Raw genomic sequence first — 20,505 nt, 5'->3', positions numbered from 1 at the left:
TGCGTGCGTGTGTGCGTGTGTGTGTGCGTGTGTGCGTGTGCATAGAGTACACGTACACGCACGCATGAGATGTGTGATATATAGTTAAATAGGGATACGTGCGTGAAGCATTTGTGTGCAGATACAGATTCATAATCACATTCATGGACACTCACACATGCTGGCACACTTACACAAATAATTGCACACATCACACACACACACACACAGAACACACACAACACACACACACACACACACACACACACACACACGCACACAAACAAAGGATGCCGTGTCCTTCAGCCCGAGTGTGACCTTGGGGTTGTTGGGGAGAGCTGGCTCTGAACTGGTGAGAGGGGCGAGAGTGGTGTGTGCGTGCGTGCGTGCGTGCGCGCGCGCGTGTGTGTTTGCGTGCATGCGTGTGGATACGTGTGTGTGTGTGTGTGTGTGTGTGTGTGTGTGTGTGTGTGTGTGCGTGCGCTTGTGCGTGCCATTAAACCTGTGGGGGCTTCACTTTACTGAGGCTCTCAGCCCTGCACAGCCGGGCCATCAGGAGGGAGGGAGGCTGCAACAACTGTAATAGTAGCTCTCTGCCTAATGTACTGCTGGGGCGTCCATGGACCTGAGGGGGTGATAGCAGGCTGGGACCTGGGGGGCTGCAAGGACTAATAACTCCTGCCTGCATGGAAACAACACACTGGATGGATAGGAGGAGACTATACAGTATACAGTACAGCCAGACCCATATAGCAGCCATTGTTTGACCTTTCGGACAAAAACCTCTTATCTCCGTATTTTAACTTTTTACGTTTTGTTTTTATTACCGCCCTACTTTGTCATAGTAAAGTGTCACCATATAGACTGTAAAAGAATGTCACACAGAAGCTGAAAAAATAGCCGATCTACAAGCAGCATTTGAATCCTGAAAAGTAACAATTTTGGACATAACGTCTCTGTCGGGTGGAAACCTCTGTGTCCAAAACTGTGACCAAAGTAGCAGATTTACAAGCTTTTGATGCTTTTGTGACGCTGCAGTGTGATCAACTCATAATAATAATAATAATAATCCCAGGCGGAGCACGATATCACGATAAATTAAATCTCCACGATACGATTATCGTGAGTGTTTTTTATCCCGAAAAACATAATATCGCGTATCGTCCCATCCCTAGCGTTAAGCGTCTCCTAAGCGTGGGACCACTGTGCACGGCCAGGCTGCATAAATAACAGGGGAACATCACCTCCCCCTCAGCGGGGGAGCGCGGCTACCAGCGCTCCTCCTCCTCCTCCTCAAGGAGACACACCAGGAGCTGCGGAGAGGACAGCAACACAACACACTGGACAGGCGGGAGAAGAAGGTCGCGAACTTGACTATAAAAAGACGTGTGAGAAGAACCAGGGAGGCAGGGACAGAGAGGAGAAGCAAGAGAGAGAGAGAGAGAGAATTTAGAATGTTGAAAGCACACCTTTCCAATTCAGCCCATATTATTGGAACAACCAACCCGGACAGTTAATCAATTCAGTTCGTGCCTTCAAAACCGTACGACTGCATAATCCAAAAACAAAAGATATATAATTAAATATGACTTTCCATTAGGAGCAAAGAACCAGTTCTCCCCCTTCCTTTGGCAGCCACAGCACCCCCTCAACAGCTCAGGTGTGATTCAAAACTTTCGGATTGTTAGTTAACTTGTGGAGAGGGAGAAATAGAGAGAGAGAGGGAGAGAGAGAGAGAGAGAGAGAGAGGGGGGAGAAAACAACAGATGAATAAAACAGGAATGGAGGTACAGTGACAGACAGGGTGATGGAGGAGAAAGTGTGAGTGCTGTCATAACCCAGCCGGCTGACGCCTCTGCAGTGAGAGAGAGCGACAGACAGACAGGGGGCCCTGCCCACCTCGCCTGCAAACGGCCCACTGTGACGACTATTGATCCTGGAATATCATCAGGACCTGCCCTGCTGAGATGCCGCCACCACATGCCACCAGATCTGCCACATGCCACCAAATCTTCCCTGCAGAGGCCCTGCCACCGCATCCTGCCACCAGATATGCCAGCAGAGACGCTGCCACTGCAGGCCAGCAGATCTTCCACTGTGCCACCACCGTGCCACAGAGGAGGAATTGTGGTTGGATTATGCATTATATTGTTACGTCGATCACCTTTTTTTCTTATAATGTTCTCTGACATTTTGAGTCAAGATGACATGGCACTGGCCTGGTGTGTATAGTTTAGGGCAGTGTTTCTCAAATGGGGAACGTGTACCCCTAGGGGTACGCGGGGGTTCTGCAGGGGGTACTCAGAAAATGCCCCCCAAAAAGAAAAAAGGAAGTATAAATCATGATAATATTATTCATAGTTAAATAATTAACTACAATTAAATTAGATGAGAAAAGGCAACTGGGATGTGTTTGAATGATTGAATGTAAGTTATTGACATGAAAAGTGCTGAAAATAAATCTGTTCAGGAGGCACCGTTTTAAACTCTCACTACCTTTCTTATTTGTGATATTCTTGAAAAGGTGAGGTTATGATAGCATCATATACCAATAGTTATGGTTTTAATTGCAGTTTTATAAGGAAAACATTGTTGTCGGGTAAAGGGGGTACTTGGATTAAAAAATCAGGGAAAGGGGGTATGTGGGTACTCAAGCAAAAAAAGATTGAGAAACACTGGTTTAGGGGAGTTGTTGATCTACTGTATATATTTTTTCAGGCCGTGACCCGCCAAAATAATCATATTTGAACTGGGGGACGCCTCACACTGATAAGCACATGGAATTGTAGGAGTTGCGGCGTTAAAGTTAGTTTGACTCGGTTCCACAGATAAATATTGTGAAAATATGCTTGAAGATCATCCACCTCTTTCTTATTATTTTATAGTATAGCTTGTTGATTATGTTTGATCCAGTAATGGTCTTTTTTTCCTTTGTATTAAAAAGGTCTTAAAAGTCCTTACATTGTCACTTTACTGGCATCTGGGGACCCCCCCTCCACTGGTTTGGGTACAGCTCAGTCCCGTGACACAAAGCAAGTTCCTCTCTTATCATTATTTTATGCTTTAACTATTGAAAAATAGCAGATATACAAGCTCACAGCGCGGCACCGAGTGCCGCGCTGCGAGCTTGTAGATCTGCTATTTTTGAAAAATCGTGAAAATTAGAATTTTGACCCGATTCTATAAGTGTCTTTTGAATCCTTCTAAGACCTTTTGAAAAACCTATGTTTCTGTGTCAGCAATCTGGCTAGCCATCATCAAAGAAAAGGTCCTTTTCACTTAACTGGAAGCTCAGTTAGTCTGTTCTTGAGAGACTACTATGTCAGTAGTTCTCAAACCTTTTCATGTGAACGACCCCCAAACTGATTAAAGCATTCAATAATTCTAGGCCTAAATGGGTGAACAAGGCTCTCTCTCTCAGCGCTTGAGGACTGCTGTAGCAGCACCCTGGATGTTCAGTGTACTTCTCCCATGAGCTCATCGTATCTGTACAACGTGAAGTGTCTGCCACTCTGCTGCTTGCCTCAACAGTTACTAATTGATGCAAAATTCCACGACACCAGCAGACCCCTGGAGCAAGGACGAGGAGGAGGCCTTCCCTCTCCGCTGTCCACACACACACTCGTAAAGAAATATAATAATACATTTTCCTTCTGGCATTCATGCTTTGCTTATGATACAGCTTATTTTGCTCTCAAAACTGTAAAATCTAATACGCGTGGTGGCAACAGTGTTGGAAATATTCAATGAGTCACGTGAGTGCAGGCTATGAGTGTCTGGCAACGTGAGGCTACAGCCTTATAGCCTTATTGCTGTTACTTGATCATACATACTACAGCGTCACACAAAAGCATCAAAAGTAGCAGATCTGCAAGCTCGATCTGGCTTGTATATCTGCTATATTGCTATTTTTGAATTTGAATTCTGAAAAGTGACAGTTTTGAACATAATGAGGTTTCCACCCGACAGAGGTGATATTCAAGTGGTGAATCAATAAGCCTTTCAGTAGGCCTAAAACAAACACACACACACACGCACACGCACACACACACACACACACACACACACACACACAGACACACACACACACACACACACACACAGCTGAAACAGTGTGGCGGCTTTGTCGCGTAGGGGGCGGGGCAAGTCGGAGCTCTAATAAAAGGTTATTAAATCAGTCCTATTAGGCGCACACCCACTCTTCTTTGCCCCGTTTTCCATATTCATCATAAAACTAATGCAATTATCAATACGGTTAATCTATGTGGCAGTCACGTGGTATGAAAAAGCCATTACTCGTGAGCCTTCTTTAATGAACAAATCTAATGAAGTTTCGGTAATATTCCGCACGTGGGCGCGTGTGCGTGCGCGTGTGTATGTGTGTGAGTGCGTGCGTGTGCGAACGTGCGAGCGTGTCTGTGTGAGCGCGCTCCCTTATGATCTAGAAGGGAGGGATTAAGTGCGTCTGATGAGACTGTAACTCCTTGTGAAGGCAAAAGACAGACGGATCCATTGGAAAAACACACTCAGAGATTTATAATTTATATTCCATCACATAACGGCGTTGCATGCCAACAAAATAACAGATTTATGGCGAGCCACGCCATTAGAGGAGTATAGATGAAGCTTAGAGATAGTATCAAGAGGAATGTGAAGCACGCCGGATGGATTCTCACCTGACGAAACATGAACATGTTGCCAAAGAAAGGCGAGGGCTTGGGATGTCTGATTCCACATCGAGACAGGAGGGAGTAGGGGGCGATCGAATACCTGTGGTACGAGAGAGAGAGATGGATAATTTTAGCATTTTAAAAATACCTTTATTAACTTACGACAGGATACAACAATTCAGCAGAGAGAGAGAGAGAGAGAGAGAGAGAGAGAGAGAGAGAGAGAGAGAGAGAGAGAGAGAGAGAGAGAGAGAGATGGGTAAAGAGAACTATCTATTTTCTTGGCAATTAATCTATCATGATTATTAACTTTTTGATTAATCAGATGATACAGAAGCACTTTTATGATTAAAAACACTCCATTTCAATTCAATCAATTGGATTTGATTTGGTCAGTTTGATTAACTGTTGCAGGCCTAAAATACAATGTAAGAAAGAAAGCCACTAAACCACCGTTTGTCAACGTGGGATCCAGGGACCACCAGGGAGCCAAAGGGACCCTATAGGTCTGTTACTCTCATTTTCAGAGGTGGTCCTCAACCTTTTCAGTCCGCAACCCCCAAAATTATCATATTTTAACTGGGGACGAGCACTAAGAGTTGAGGCATTACATTTTGTATAACACGGTTCTATTGTGAAAATAGCAGATCTACATGCTCACAACGCCTCGCAACACATTTGACCCATGTATAATTTGTCATTTTTGATGTATTCAAAAGTCCTTAAAGAGGTAAACAAGGGGCCCAATTTATTTTCAATATGGCTGCTGTGTTACAAGTTGTACAGTAACTTTGCCTTTTTTGTGGTTTTCAATTATCATTATCTTTTGGGGACAGAATCAAATGTTTCATGGGTGTGTTCACCAGGAGCCTGGATGGATTGGTTCCAGGCTCAGAAAATAATCATTACAAATATTTTCGGAAATCTCCAAGGGCTGAACGAATGGGCTTTCTATCTGTGGTACCAGAGCCCATAAACAAAATGGCCGCCACCGCTATGCTCTATTTTGTAATTGTAAATTAAAGTGAGGTCATTGAAGGTCATTGAAATGAAAAGGTTTGGAGTTGAGAAAGACTGCACTAAACATCACCGCCTCCAAACAAGGCAGTGACGTCTCACAAAACAAAACACATGCCACTGTGACACTTGAAGGATTTATTTGCGCTGCAGGGAGGCATACAATAATCCCCCACAGACTCCTAAAACCTGCACCATGTATTATTCATAATGTACATCCAAGCCGTTTCTGCTGACATGCAAGTCCTTGGAATGCCCAGGCTGAGGACTTTCTGCTGCCGACTTTGTTCGAGGCCGGGGCATTATGGGTATAGAGCGGGACGTTATTCAGTCACGTAATAATGCACTGTCCGTCCGGTTCGCTGATCACTGTTTGTTGCTTATGAATTCCACAGAGAGAGAGAGAGAGAGAGAGAGAGAGAGAGAGAGAGAGAGAGAGAGAGAGAGAGAGCAGCGATGTAAGAAGTACTTCTTCAAAGATTTTTGATTTAAGTATAAGTAGAAATACCGTAATGTAGATTTACCAGTAAAGGTCTGATACTCAAAATGTAGTGGAGTAAAAGTACAAAAGTATTGGCATCAAAATACACTTAAATTACTATAAGTAGCTGGGCACCAGCTGGCCTACTGGTCCAGGCGCATACCACTTAGTCATTGCCACATAGGCATGGATGCCTGGAGGCGTCGCCGGTTCGATTCCCGATCCGGACTCTCCCCCCAGTTCCTGTCAGTCTACTGTCCTATCAATAAAGGCATAAAAGCCCAAAAACAAATCTTTAAAAAAAAAAAATTACCAAAAGTAACTCATTATGCAGAACGTCCCATTTCACAAGTTTTCTAAATGTATAAAAATCGGCCAAAGTATAACATAGGGCTGTGGTCAATTTATGTTTTGTAATAATAATAATCTAAATATACAAAGTACAGTAACTACTGTAGTAACTAAAGTTTTCAAATAATTGTAGTGAAGTAAAAACTATAGTACAATATAGAGAGAGATTGAGAGAGAGAGAGAGAGAGAGATTGAGAGAGAGAGAGAGATTGAGAGAGAGAGAGAGAGAGAGAGAGAGAGTGAGAGAGAGAGAGAGAGAGAGAGCACATGGGAATGGATGTCCTGAACGATGAAAAGGCCAATTACTAGATCGTCTCTGTCGGGTGGAAACCTCATACTGTACAGTATGTCCTTTCAGGATTCAATTCAAAAACAGCTAAAGTAGCAGATCTACGAGCTCAAAACGCACCTCTTCACACCACGTTTCACATCTTCCACATCTTTTGCTACTTTTGTGTAACACAGTAGTATGATCATGTATGTACTGTAGGCCAGGGCATTCATTTGATGAAAAAAACACAACAAGTTAGAACATGGAGATAAGAGGTTTCTGCCCGACAGCATGGAGTTAATTGCGCTACCTCGCCTCCCTGTGAGTTGCAGCCTTTAATAAAGCAGTTGGACTCGACACACAAAGACACCCAGGGACACATGATGCCCAGGCAGGCCTGAATGCAGCTGTATCCACTACATCAGGGGTCTTCAACAACGTTTCAGGCCAAGGACCCCTTAATTGAGAGAGAGATGAAGCGGGGACCCACAACCTTTTTCAGTACAAGCTCACAGCGTGGCACCGAGTGCCGCGCTGCGAGCTTGTACTGTAGATCTGCTATTTTTTTTGAAAATCTCTTTGAATATTTCAAATCAATCAAGTTTTTTTGAAAAACTAATGTTTCTTTGTCAGTGGTGCTCAAACCTTTTCATGTGAAGGACCCCCAAAATGGTAAGTATTTGGCCACGGACACCCATCTCAAAATATTTAGCAAAATTTGAGTTACAAATGTTCGCTTAAAAAAATACATATATTCAAAGATTTGCAGACATTTTCACAAATTTAAAAAAATAGCAGATCTACAAGCTCGCAGCGCATCACTCAGTGCTGTGCTGTGAGCTTGTATATCTGATATTTTTCAATAGCTAAAGTATAACATAATTAAGGCCCCTCCACCTTGGGCCCTAGTAACTGAGTCCCACTTTTCACCTTCTTGTGACGCCCGAGTGCCCTTAGAATCATCTTTTACAAAATAGTTTGATTAACCGCACCCTTATGCGCACGCACATACCGGCTGATCTATCACAAATCTTATCAGAATGCAAAGTAGGGGTACGCTGCATGCACACACCGCAATGCCGAAACGGAACATCCACGCACACACGCAGTGACGCAACATCAGATTTTATTTAAGGATGAGTCACACAGGTTCAACATCCCACCTTGAAGTCTGTCTCAAAGTCAGCACAAAGTCGGTAAATCCTAACTGTTGGGCGGAAACCTTATATCTCCATACGTTAACTTTTTATGTTTTTTCATAAACTATTGCCCTCCCTAGTTGCCCACTAATGCCCGTCACGTTGTGAGCTTGTAGATCAGCTATTTTCACTATTTAAATGTATTTATATAATAACAAAAAAGGAATGGTTTAGGTTTAGGACACATGAGGACAGAATGTACCAACATTAACGCTGTCATCCGCAGCGGCGTCACCATCAGAAGCGATCCTCTCTGACTCCAAAAGGACCCTAAAATAGCTTTTTACTGTCACCACTGTGCACTCCATCCCTTAATGTCCTCAAGGAGAGAGATCCATTACCATATTAATAATGTGATGTGAACGGCTGATAGATTAAACTACAGCAATAAAGCAGGCACAGCCAAGGCATTACTGGCACACACACACACACACACACACACACACACACACACACACACACACACACACACACACACACTGAGTCCCATCTTAATGACAGCGCGGTAATTATAACTCTATGTGTCAGAGCTGACAGTCAGGCCCTAAGGCAGGCACATCACATCAGAGTAGACCCGTTCCACACACACACACACACACACACACACACACACACACACACACACACACACACACACACACACACACACACACACACACACACACACACACACACACACACACACACACACACACACACACACACAGACAGACACACAGACAGACACACACACACAATCTCACACACAGACGCACAGGTTTGTCATACTATATTTGCGAGGAGCCGAGGACATCATCATTTTAGGACTGCGATTTTATGAATGCCGTTTTTAACATAGCAGATCTACAAGCAAATCATCAGCTATTGTTCGATGATTTTTGGGGCTTTTATGCCTTTATTGATAGGACAGTAGACTGATAGGAAATGGGGGTAGAGATGGGGAGTGACACGCGGCAAAGGTCGTAATGATCGGGAATCGAACCGGCGACACGGCACCAGGCATCCATGCCTATGTGGCAATGCCCAAGTGGTATGCGCCCGGACCAGTAGGCTAGCGGGCGCCCCGATTTATGCTTTTTTTGGCACGCAAAAACAGTATAAATCATCATTTTAAAACTCTAATTACAACTCCTAAAGTCTCCAAATGTCTAATCCTAATTAATCCTAACCCCAACCTGTATCTTTTACTAATAGTAAATGTATCTCTATAGAAAATATTTTTTCAGCCACAAAACAAACCATTTTTCTTGTGAGGACCAGGAAAATGGTACTCAGACAATGTCTATTTCTCATATTCTACAATACTAGTGGGGGACATTGGTCTTTAGTAATAGTATCACAAGTATAGTAACACACGCACGCACACGCACACGCACACGCACACGCACACACACACACACACACACACACACACACACACACACACACACACACACGCGCGCGCGCACGCACGCACACGTCTTCCCAACGTGTTAAATATATGGCAAATCTCTCAGTGAAATTAGACGATCTACAAGCGACGCGTTGTGAGCTTGTAGATGTGCCATTTTCAGAAAATGTTACCCCCAGAATAGAGGTGTCAGGGTTCAACATTCCACATTCTCTCATGTAGGCCTACCATACCACCTGACGAATACCCCTATAGGAGTACATGTACCCCCATTTGAGAAACGCTGACCGAAGTGATCCAAAGTTTCAACATGAACGCATTTATGATGCCAACTGTGATGTAACAAAGGACCTTCTTTGGTCGACTTAAAATTCATCGGCAACGGTGCAATAATGACCTAGAACAGCTGGATTTATGTTCGTTCTAAAATGGGGGGAGGGAGGGGGAGAGAGAGAGAGAGAGAGAGAGAGAGAGAGAGAGAGAGAGAGAGAGAGAGAGAGAGAGAGAGAGAGAGAGAGAGAGAGAGAGAGAGAGAGCTCTGACATCAAGTTAACTAGCCCTTACCCGTTCAAAGATATGAGCTCCGAAATGATGTGCAGTGTGTGGGTTATGGGATGTGTATATGAGGGATGGAAAGTAACTTTAACTGGTGCTTGCATGATAATATGTAGGAGCATCAATGTAAGAAATACCCGTTTTGTTTAATGGCTACAGAGATACTGTGTGTCCCCCCCGCCCGCTACACCCGCCTGCACACACACACACACACACACACACACACACACACACACACACACACACACACACACACACACACACACACACACACACACACACACACACACACACACACACACACACACACACACACACAGCTGGTTAAACATGTTGCCTCAAGCTAGATGCAGAATAGATATGCCTCATGCTAGATGCAGAATAGATAGTAGATATGATTTGTGAAAGTGACAAACGGGCTTCACAGTTATGTCAGGTGTGTTCATTTGCTAATGGTGATGCGATTTCAGATCAATTGCTCCAGCCACTGAGGAGAAACTCTGTTTCAGACAGACAGACAGACAGACACTCACTCAGACATTCGGAAAATTATATGTTTGATAATAGATTTATGGAGGCAACAGTGTTGGGAAAGGGAGCTGATTTAACATCATTAGGAAAACAGATCCCAAAATGGGACCAAAATGATGGCACAGAGCCCTGCGTCTGGAATGTGAAATATGCGGTTGTCCTCAACAACATAGTGGGAAGTGGTTCTCAAAGTGGGGTCCTTTGGGGGAGGGGGGACGGGTGAGCTTGTATAGCAGATATACAAGCTTACAGCTGTCGAAAATGTTAAGATTTTGATTTATTTTAGATTTTTCTTTTTAACACAAATATTCTCTTCTGGGGATCTCAGGCACAAAACATTTTCAGATGGGCGGTCCACGGCCAAATACATGTCAAAGTGGGCGTCCTTGACTTTGAGAATCATTGGTGGTGTGGGTATACTGTAATGACAATGTGATTGTGTGCATCTGTTTCTGCATCGTACAGGATATTGTATTGAGTGGATGCTGTTGTTCATTGCTGATTATGATCTTTGGCAGCCTGAATTTCCCCAGTTGGATCAATAAAGGTCTTATCTTATCTTATCTTAGGGTTGGGTTCCTTTAGGATTTGAATGATTCCGTTTCCTTAACGATCCCCTCTTAACGATTCCTAGAGGCCGGGGGTTCCAAGAGGAACCTTACAGGTCTATTTGAGAGTGTACAAATGGAACCAAATGGACCATTTGGTTCCATTTGCAAGCTATGGTGGTCATTGAAATTAAAAGTTTAAGTACCACCACAGAATTGCAATTGTACAGCAGACTTGAAGTCCACATAACAACTCTGACAGTGTGATAAAAACCGGTTCAGGAAACAGTTCCAAATGCCATGCAACCGTTTCCGGCTCCTCAGTTACAGTATATCAGGCTTTGGGATCCTCAATGTTGATTCCAGGTTCCTCCCTCCAGATCCCAACCCTACTGCTGAGCTTTTTTATTATTTTTATGTTGGGTCTGTATTTGAGTAGCTACTTTTAGCTGTATAGAGCATCGCAGTGGGCGTGGTTTACTGGTCGTGGTCCCACTAAAAATAATCTCCCGTTCATTTCCTCATAGACTTTCACGAAAATATTTATAACAATTATGTTAAGCCTAGTATGTGCCTGGAGAATAGAGGGCGCTTGTTGCCTTTACAAGCCCCGCCCGGAGCCATTCAGTCACTGTCCTATGCATGCGGGCGGTGCTTAGAAACACCCGCACGGCAGGATTTGAGGGAAAATCAAACGCTCGCTTCTCTAGTTCAGCCTCACGGCACAGTGGAAAGAAATAACGCACCTGGCTTTGATATAAACTGATTAAAGGTGTGGGTTATAGTCTCATATACCACGGCAACCAGCCAATCAGAATGGAAGGAAAGGAACTAGCCGTTTTAGAAAAATATTTTTGTAAAAGTCTATGGGGAAAATTAATGGTGGAAAATGTTTTAGTGGAATCAGTAAACCACTTCGCTGCGATGCTCTATAGTACTTTTTTAAAACTCTGTACCTGTACTCTTAACTGCTGTGCTGCCTCTGGTGAGTGAACCTCCCCATAGGGTAATACAGGTCCATCTATCACTGTTCTGCTATAAAACCTTGGCAGTTGGCTGTACTTGATGATTTAGCAAAGGGATAATCAATGGGGAGAGGGTTATTATCGAGAAATAAACCCTGACAGGGTGATTATCGCATCAGGGTCTAATCACCCTGAAGGGGTTTATTTGATTTATTCCCATTTATTATCCCGCTATCCACGGCTACTTAATAAAATACATTTATAAACTGATCCAAAAGTAACTTACGGTAATAAAAGTATTCCATCAATTTATGCCAGGTGTGCCCAGTGCAACGCGGTTGGAAAACAACGGGAAGTGTTGATAAAATAGAATCAATATTCGGTTACCGGTACTTGCTTCAAATGTTTTCAAAAACATTATTGTAACCAACCAGGGCACAATTCCACGACGGCCATGGCCCTCGTTACCCCTCTCTGTGTGCCCCTCGAAAAATGACATGCTCTTGCAACCAATGTTGATCCACCTGTTTCCACAGGAATTTACGGTAGAATTATGTGTGGGACACATCAGAGTATTCTGGGACGGTCGAGATCACGATTACGTCACACTCAGCTCGTCTCGGCTGCGACGTAGCTGCGAGCCGGAACTGCCGCCCACCTTCTGCACAATGCACGATGGGACGCTGGAAACGTGTGGATAAAAACTCTCTCCATTTCTCATTTTTGCCTACAATGGCCAATCTAGGGACACCGGGTTGAAAATGGTAAACAGAATCTCTGTCTCTCACCAGCCTCTAGCAGCCCCCCCCCCCCCCCACCTACTGTACCACCCCCTTCCCATCAACAACAAAATAATAATCTACAATCCACGGGGGAACACAGGCCAGGCGTAGCTCCGCTGCACATGTGGTGAAACATCTCATTTCTTGCACACGAAACCCCAACATGACCGCGGAACGGTGACGGGTTTAATGTAAACAGCTACATTGTTGTGTGCAGCAGCGCAGCGTTCCCGGCAGGCATGCTGGTGAACTTATATTACGCTGTCATCATAATGTGACACAGAGTTTACTGTAGCTCCGTGGCAGGCCACACTAAGCCTGCATTGTACAGTATGCATTGTATGTGGACGCTGTGGGATTGCATTGCTGTGTAGCCGCGATGTGACACGGCGGTTACCGTTCCAATGCGAACGGGAGAACTTTTACACAAACAATGTTTGTTTGCCCTGCGTTGCTGTGGCAGACAGGGCCAGGGCAGGGTAAGAGTGCGTGAGCGCATGTGTGTGTGTGTGTGTGTGTGTGTGTGTGTGTGTGTGTGTGTGTGTGTGTGAGTGAAACAGAGTGAAAGAGAGAGAGAGAGAGAGAGAGAGAGAGAGAGAGAGAGAGAGAAAGAAAGAGAGAGCGCGCTTTGTTTCCATGGCTTCAGTCCCTAGGCACGTGGCATTCTTCGCTTGGAATTGCGAAAAGATATCTTACGAATATGACATTGTTCAAGAATTGACAGTTAACAAGCCCACGTCTGTGCGACACCCGCACACATGTTAATTGTAAACACAAGCAGAGGCTGTACAGCACTGCTTTGCTGTGCCAGCGTGCACACACACACACGCACGCAGGCGCACACGCACACACACACACACACAGTTTATAGGAAGAGTTTAACTATTATTTCACCAGACGTTGGTCCAAAGAGAGAATGTATAATGATGACTATTCAGATCACAGGGTTCACTCTCTCCACTGTTAATCTCACCACTTACAGTAGACCTTTAGACAGTTGTAGAATGATGCATTAAATCTAATGACAAAAATCTTCTCTTTCGGTGTAAAATGGAGTCTTTAAAACAACACAGACTCTCTGAGAGTTAAAGGATTGGATCATGGCTGTGTGTAATAAGGCAGTGTGTTCATGTAGGTGATCATGGCTGTGTAATAATAAGGCAGTGTGCTGTGTGTAATATGTGCAGTGTGTAATAAGCCAAGGCAGTGTGTAATATGTGCTGTGTGTAATAAGCCAAGGCAGTGTGTAATATGTGCTGTGTGTAATAAGCCAAGGCAGTGTGTAATATGTGCTGTGTATAATAAGGCAGTGTGAATGCAGGTGATCAGCCAAGGACAACATAACAGTGTTGCCTGCAGCAGTTATTAAGTCACTTCAGAAATGTCACGCGCACATGACACGTTTCCACTGCCCCGTCGTGACCTTAGGAAATTATTAGCAGCAGCTACGCAACTGACACTGTGACTGCATTAAACCTGTCGGTTTGAGTGTGGGTTTGAGAGAGACAGAGTGAGATAGAGAGAGACAGACAGCCAATCAGACAAGACACACAGAGAGAGAGACAGACAGACAGACAGACAGACAGACAGACAGACAGACAGACAGACAGACAGACAGACGGAAGACAAACAGACACACTGAAGTCTAAATCGTGAAGGTGGTGAAGGGCTACATTTTGGACGTGCACAAGTGAGCTTTGCTCTGTGCGCGTGCACTATTGTGCGTGTGGTCGCAAGAACACGAGCACACATGCAAGTGCATGTCTGCCGCGGATGTCCATGATGCACGTCATTTATGTTGTGCCCAACTGCACGTGAGTGAACATCGGCCCCTGCACGTGCATGGTTCTGCCTATCTGTGCCCGCGGCCGTGCACGCGCGTGTGTGAACACAAGTGGGAACGACTGTGTGCAGTGCATACGTGTTCGTGCGCATGCTTGCACATTTGTTGTGTGCGTGTGTGTGTACTGTACGTCTTTATGGAGGGGAGTAATTGAGTGGTGGAGGACAGGGCTCAACACCACAGGGAGCCAGCTGGACTTATAGAGGGATGAGCCCCCCCGTCCCCCTCTCCCACCACCCCCCATCTCTATCTCTCTCTCTCCTCTCGCTGCCTCTCTCTCCCACTCACCCCATCTCTCCCCTCTCTCTCTCTCTCTCTCCCTGTCCTCCACTAAGGCAAAGCAGAGTATGGGGCAGAGGGGTGGAGAGAGATTGAAGGATACATGGAAGGCTGGAAGGGAGAGAGAGAGAGAGAGAGAGAGAGAGAGAGAGAGACAGAGAGAGAGAGAGACAGAGGCAACCCTCCACAGGAGACACATTGCCTCCACTCAGGCTAAACAAGAGTGTGCGTGTGTGTGTGTGTGTGTGTGTGTGTGTGTGCGTGCGTGCGTGCGTGCGTGCGTGCGTGCGTGCGCGTGTGTGTGTGTGTGTGCGCATGTGCGTGCGTGAGTGGTGGTGGGGGGGTGGAGGTGTGGAAGGATGGAGGTGGAGTAGAGAGGAGAAGAGGAGGGGTGGAGGAGGAGGGGAGGAGAGCTGAGCTTCAGGGAGACACTGGAGGCTCAGAAAGAACAGCAGTGGAGGGGGGGGTGGAGGTGGAGAGATGGAGAGGTGGAGAGACAGAGCGTGGACGGAGGAGTGGAGAGAGGCTGAGAGCAGAGAGGAGGAGGAGGTTTAGGGAAGGGTTGGCGAGGGGGCGAGGGGGAGACGAGGAAAAGGAAGCGAGGCAGGATTAACGGAGGATGAGCGGAACGCAGGAGCAGATGACAGAGGCACCGGCGATGGGTGGAAGGATGGATGGATGGATGGAGGGATGAATGACGGAGAGATGAAGAGGGGTGGAAGACGAGGAGAGGTCGTGGAGAGGTGCTGCGTGACGTCCGCGCGCACACTCACGCGCGTACGCACGCTGGAAATGACGATCCATCAGGGACAATCAATTCACACCGTGTCCGTCACACAGTAGCAACGCCACCTACGCCTACCCACCAGTGCAGAGTCTGGGGGTCAGAATCCGGTTTGGGAGGGGCCGATTTTGTCCCTGAACAGGAGGGGCCTCCCCTCGAGTTGAGGCATTACATTTTTTATAACACGGTTTTATTGTAAAAATAGCAGATTGGCTATTTTCACAATTTCTGCCTCTAATATTTGACAATTTCTCATTTTAGAGGCGTTAAAAAGTCCTTAAATTGTCACCTGAGAAATGTGCAGATACTCTCTATACACTTAAAACCTTATTTTGGTTTTTTACTGTTGAGTGAGAAAACAATGTTGCACATTAAGTTAATCATCTGGGGACCGGGACCCCCCAAAATAATTTGGGGACCCCCCTGGGGGTCCCCACCCACAGGTTCTTCTCACTAGGAGAGAATGGTAATCTATCTATAAATGCGAGAAGTCTCTGCGTGTGTGTCTGTCTGTCTGTGTGTCTGTAATCCGCGTATCTCGAGAACCGTTCGTCCCACCGGCTTCAGATTCGGCACACGCGTTCCCCGCCGCGGCACGGAGTGCAGTGCCGGGTCTCGACCCGACCCGACGCGCGGTTTTCCCGAACCGGCGCGAAACGTTCGGAATCTCCTTATGCGGGGTTGATTGTTGACATCAGGCTGTTCCGGAGGAAATCAGCGAAAGCTCTGACTCATTGTGACATCACTTCATAAAAGGCTCTGACATCACGTACGCCACATGAGTCAACAAAAAATCTCTGTGAGTGTGTATGTATGTATGTAATCCGCGTATCTCGAGAACCGTTCGTCCCACGGGCACGCGCGTTCTCCATATATGGGCATAAAATGACGTACGCCACATGAGTCAACAAAAAATCTCTGTGAGTGTGTATGTATGTATGTAATCCGCGTATCTCGAGAACGTTCGTCCCACGGGCACGCGCGTTCTCCATATATGGGCATAAAATGAATGCCCCCATATATGGGCATACAATGGATTGCAGACAGACAGATACAGATATCTCCATATATGGACATAAATGGACAGAGGCAAACAGATGGTCAAAGATCTCCATATATGGGCATAAAATGGACGCAGACAGACAGATACAGATATCTCCATATATGGGCATAAATGGACACAGGCAAACAGATGTTCAAAACGGGTCCTATGACAACAGGTATAATGAGGTTTGCATTAAAGGGGGAACCGGCACTGTGTCTGCAACACAGTTGGAGGCACAGACAGATACTCCATATATGGGCATAGAATGGACACAGATAGACAGATATCTCCATATATGGGCATAAAATGGACCCAGAACTATAACTGCAGTGATCTCCATATATGGACATAAAATGGACGCCGACAGACAGACAGACATATACAGATATCTCCATATATGGGCATAAATGGACACAGGCAGACAGATGGTCAAAACGGGTCCTATGAAAACAGGTATAATGGGGTTTGCATTAAAGGGCGGGGCATTCATTCCCTATTTACATTGTTCCGAGTTGGCCAGGTCGCCGACTAGACGCCCAGCTTCTAGTAATATTTAAATGGCACATTGACATTTTATTCAGTGCCTGTTGATCAGGGAGCTCTGATTGGTTGGCAGGCAGTGTACAGGTCAGAGATGTATTCAGGAGGTCAGTTGGTTGTCAAGGGGACCTTTTCTTTTTTTTCTTTTTTACCACAGCAACAAATGAGAGCAGACCTGTCTGGTTAGGATGCAGGCCAGGGTTTAAATCAAGCACTGCCACAGTGCAGATGGACCGCAGATTCTGCAGACACACATGTAGGTGAAGCAATTCTGTAGAGCCATCCCTCTCTCTGCTACAAGCTTGAATAAAAAGCTAAAGAAAAAGTATAAAACTAGCATTGACGAATCACATAGGGTTGATTCATACTCCACTTTTAGAGCCCTATTTATTTATTTAGTTCGGCTCTGTCTAAACTATGATATGGCGTCATTCAGAGGATCGGGGGGCGGGTAACGTCATTAATTCGCCTCCGAATGATGCCATAGCATAGTTTAGACAGAGCCGAACCGAAATAAATTAGGCTCTAAAAGTGGAGAATGAATCGACCCTTATCCACCATCCACCGTAACCTGGTGTCCCTATTTTGGGCATGTCATTGTAGGTGAAAATGTTCCACAATTTCCTCAAATAGCTTGTAGATTGGCCATTTATTTTTAATGCATACAGTATACAGTATACTGTAACCACTAACATAATATCAGGGTTCCCACACATTTTTAACAATTCATTTTCAAGACTTTTCCAAATAAATGTACCCAATTTCCAGACCTATAGCAATGGTGCAATAATGATGCTCTTACACATGTGTGCCATCAATGCCCCTAGGCCTAGACAGACTAGAGCAAAGGCATCACGTGACAAAAAATATTTTTGTCAATTGACGTCCTGCATCCATTAGGCCCCACGTATTTCACATAATGCTAGACATGTTTTTGGGACATGCTTTTATGAACAAAATCAATATGTCAATTATATACAAACATTCCCAAAACATTCAGTTAATTCCAAACCTCTTCCAGGACTGGAAAACATTTTTTTTCGAATTTCAAAATATTTCCTGGAATTTCATGACCGTGGGAACCCCCCGTAATATGGAGCGTATGCGTTCGAGACCGACAGCCAAACTGTGATGAAGACGGAGCAATTCAGAAAGCATTCCGGTAAACAAAGTTAATCCCGGAGTTGCGACTTTGATTGCCGTCATGTGTGCGCTTCTTCCTATCCGGGGCCGCCCACACCAGGCAGACTGGAGCAGCCAGAGTAATTACAGTTCAGTTTACAGTTAATTTCTCTTCATGAATAATCCAGTGCCATGACTGACAGGTCAGCAAGCTGCGAGCAAAGGCGCGCAATACTTCCAGCCCACACACAATCACGGGGTATTATGATATTAAGTGCCGAAAGCAAAGCTCTCTCCAGTGACTCGCGGGGAGCGATACGTGACAATTTGGGAACACCTACACGCGGCAGAGTGCTGCGCACCGCCATCTCCTCCAGGGAGAAGCAAAACATCTCTCCATTTACTAGAGAGAGATCACTTCAACTTCTAAAAATCAACTGCATTAGGCTGTGAAAAAGAGGGAGAGTTTCTGGGGTATCAGCAAATAATACCCCCAATGACCCTGCCTGCCATAAAAACCTACAGTATACCACAGATTAACCACTTAAACCATATTTTAATTAGCAGATGTACTTAAGATCAGAGCTTGTAGATCTGCTATTTTGACAGCTTTTGAAAATTCTTGAAAACATTTTTGAAAGCTTTGTGGACAGTTTTCGCCTACAATTACATACCGGTATTAGTTGTTAAAGACAGTAAGCCACTGTCTCACACCAAGTGGGCTATAAATGCAGAAGTGGTTTCTTTGTCCATTTTCACAGCACAGTGATGAGCAAGTGTTGTTTGAGCGCTTGAAATCGTGAGATTAAGGGGAGAAAATTGCAAATTGGGAGCACAGCAGGAGAAAGGGATTTAACCCTTTGGGGAGTATGTAGTGCTGCTAGAATCAGGATGTGTTGACAGGTACACAATTGAAACCGTTGCAAACGCCGGCGGATGGCTGAGGCCTAGTGCTGGGGCTGAGAATACCCAGGCAAACAGTTCTGTAAATCATCTCTTCCGGCGGCTTCCTGGAAGTGCTGTTGGTATCCATGAGCTTTGTAAGACACTGCAGGCCGTGTCTGTAAATCATACAGGGAACGGCAGGGCTGTTATAATTGCTTTGCAATGCGCGTGATGCCCCGGCGGATTAGCCATGTCATAGCTTATTGCTTTTTTATTGTTAAGTGCCTCATAAAATCGGCATCGATATGTGCACCATTGATTTGTGCACGGCTGGCTAGGCTCCCTAGACACATGAGCACACATGGACATAACAAGGCGCGCACGTACATACATGTGCAAATACACACGTCCTATATCCCCCATGTACCTCGCTCTCCTCCTTTCCTTCCCCCTCTCTCTCTTGCTGTCTCACTCTCTCTCTGCTGTCCCCCCTCCTCTCTCCCTTTCTCTCCTTCTCCCCCTAACTCTCTCCTGCTCACCCCATCTTTCCACCTGTTTCTTTTTCTTTCTACCCTCTCTCTCGCTCTCCTGATTTCTCCTTCTCCCCCCCCCCCCCTCTCTCTTTCCCACTGTCTCCAGCCCCCCCCCCCCACACACACACACACAATTTACAATTCAGGCATTTAGCAGATGCTCTTAATCCAGAGCGATTTACAGTAAGCAAGGTAAACACAAGGTGATATACATCATATGCATAGAGACAGTGTGTAGTAGGGATGGGACGATATAAACATTTCATATCACGATTATTGTGACAAAAGAAATCGCGATTTACAATATTATCGCAATAATCAAAATACATTATCCTGGGGCGGAACATTTGCCAAAAAACTGCAGATCTACACGCTCACAACGAGTCGCAAGCTTGTAGATCGGCTATTTTTTGGCAAAGACATTTGATAGAGAGTGAAAAAAAAAGACTGTATCAAGTACGTATATTATAAGTACCTTTTACCAATTATAGAGGGTTTATATGGTACCGGATATGCAGCTCGGCAAATAAAAGGTGAATTGATCCCAGTGCACGACGGAGGACGATAGCCCGAGGTCGCATGTCACTCTGAGGCGTCTTACTAGTAATAATAATAATAATGTACATTGAAACAATACAAACTATACGATGCCAGGTCAACAAATGAACCTGGCATTTGTTTAAACAACCTTTGCATAAGACTTTGCATGAGACTACATGGCCTCCTCTCTCTCTC

At 45.2% G+C, this 20,505-nt stretch overlaps 1 protein-coding gene across 2 annotated transcripts in view; it reads right to left on the bottom strand.

Annotated features, from left to right (window-relative positions):
* The window catches only part of tbxas1 (thromboxane A synthase 1 (platelet)), a 133,383-nt gene that overhangs the window by 72,227 nt on the left and 40,651 nt on the right, over window positions 1–20,505 (bottom strand). For both annotated transcript variants that reach the window (XM_080737763.1, XM_080737764.1), the window contains exon 3: window positions 4,656–4,749. In XM_080737763.1, the coding sequence (XP_080593889.1) occupies window positions 4,656–4,749 (94 nt within the window). The remainder of the gene's footprint in view (window positions 1–4,655; window positions 4,750–20,505) is intronic.

Source organism: Nannobrachium achirus (assembly GCF_963921795.1).
Source record: "Nannobrachium achirus genome assembly, chromosome: 11".
NCBI lineage: Eukaryota > Metazoa > Chordata > Actinopteri > Myctophiformes > Myctophidae > Nannobrachium > Nannobrachium achirus.
The sequence above is the reverse complement of the archived record's forward strand: the minus strand, read 5'-3'. Positions and strand labels throughout refer to the sequence as shown.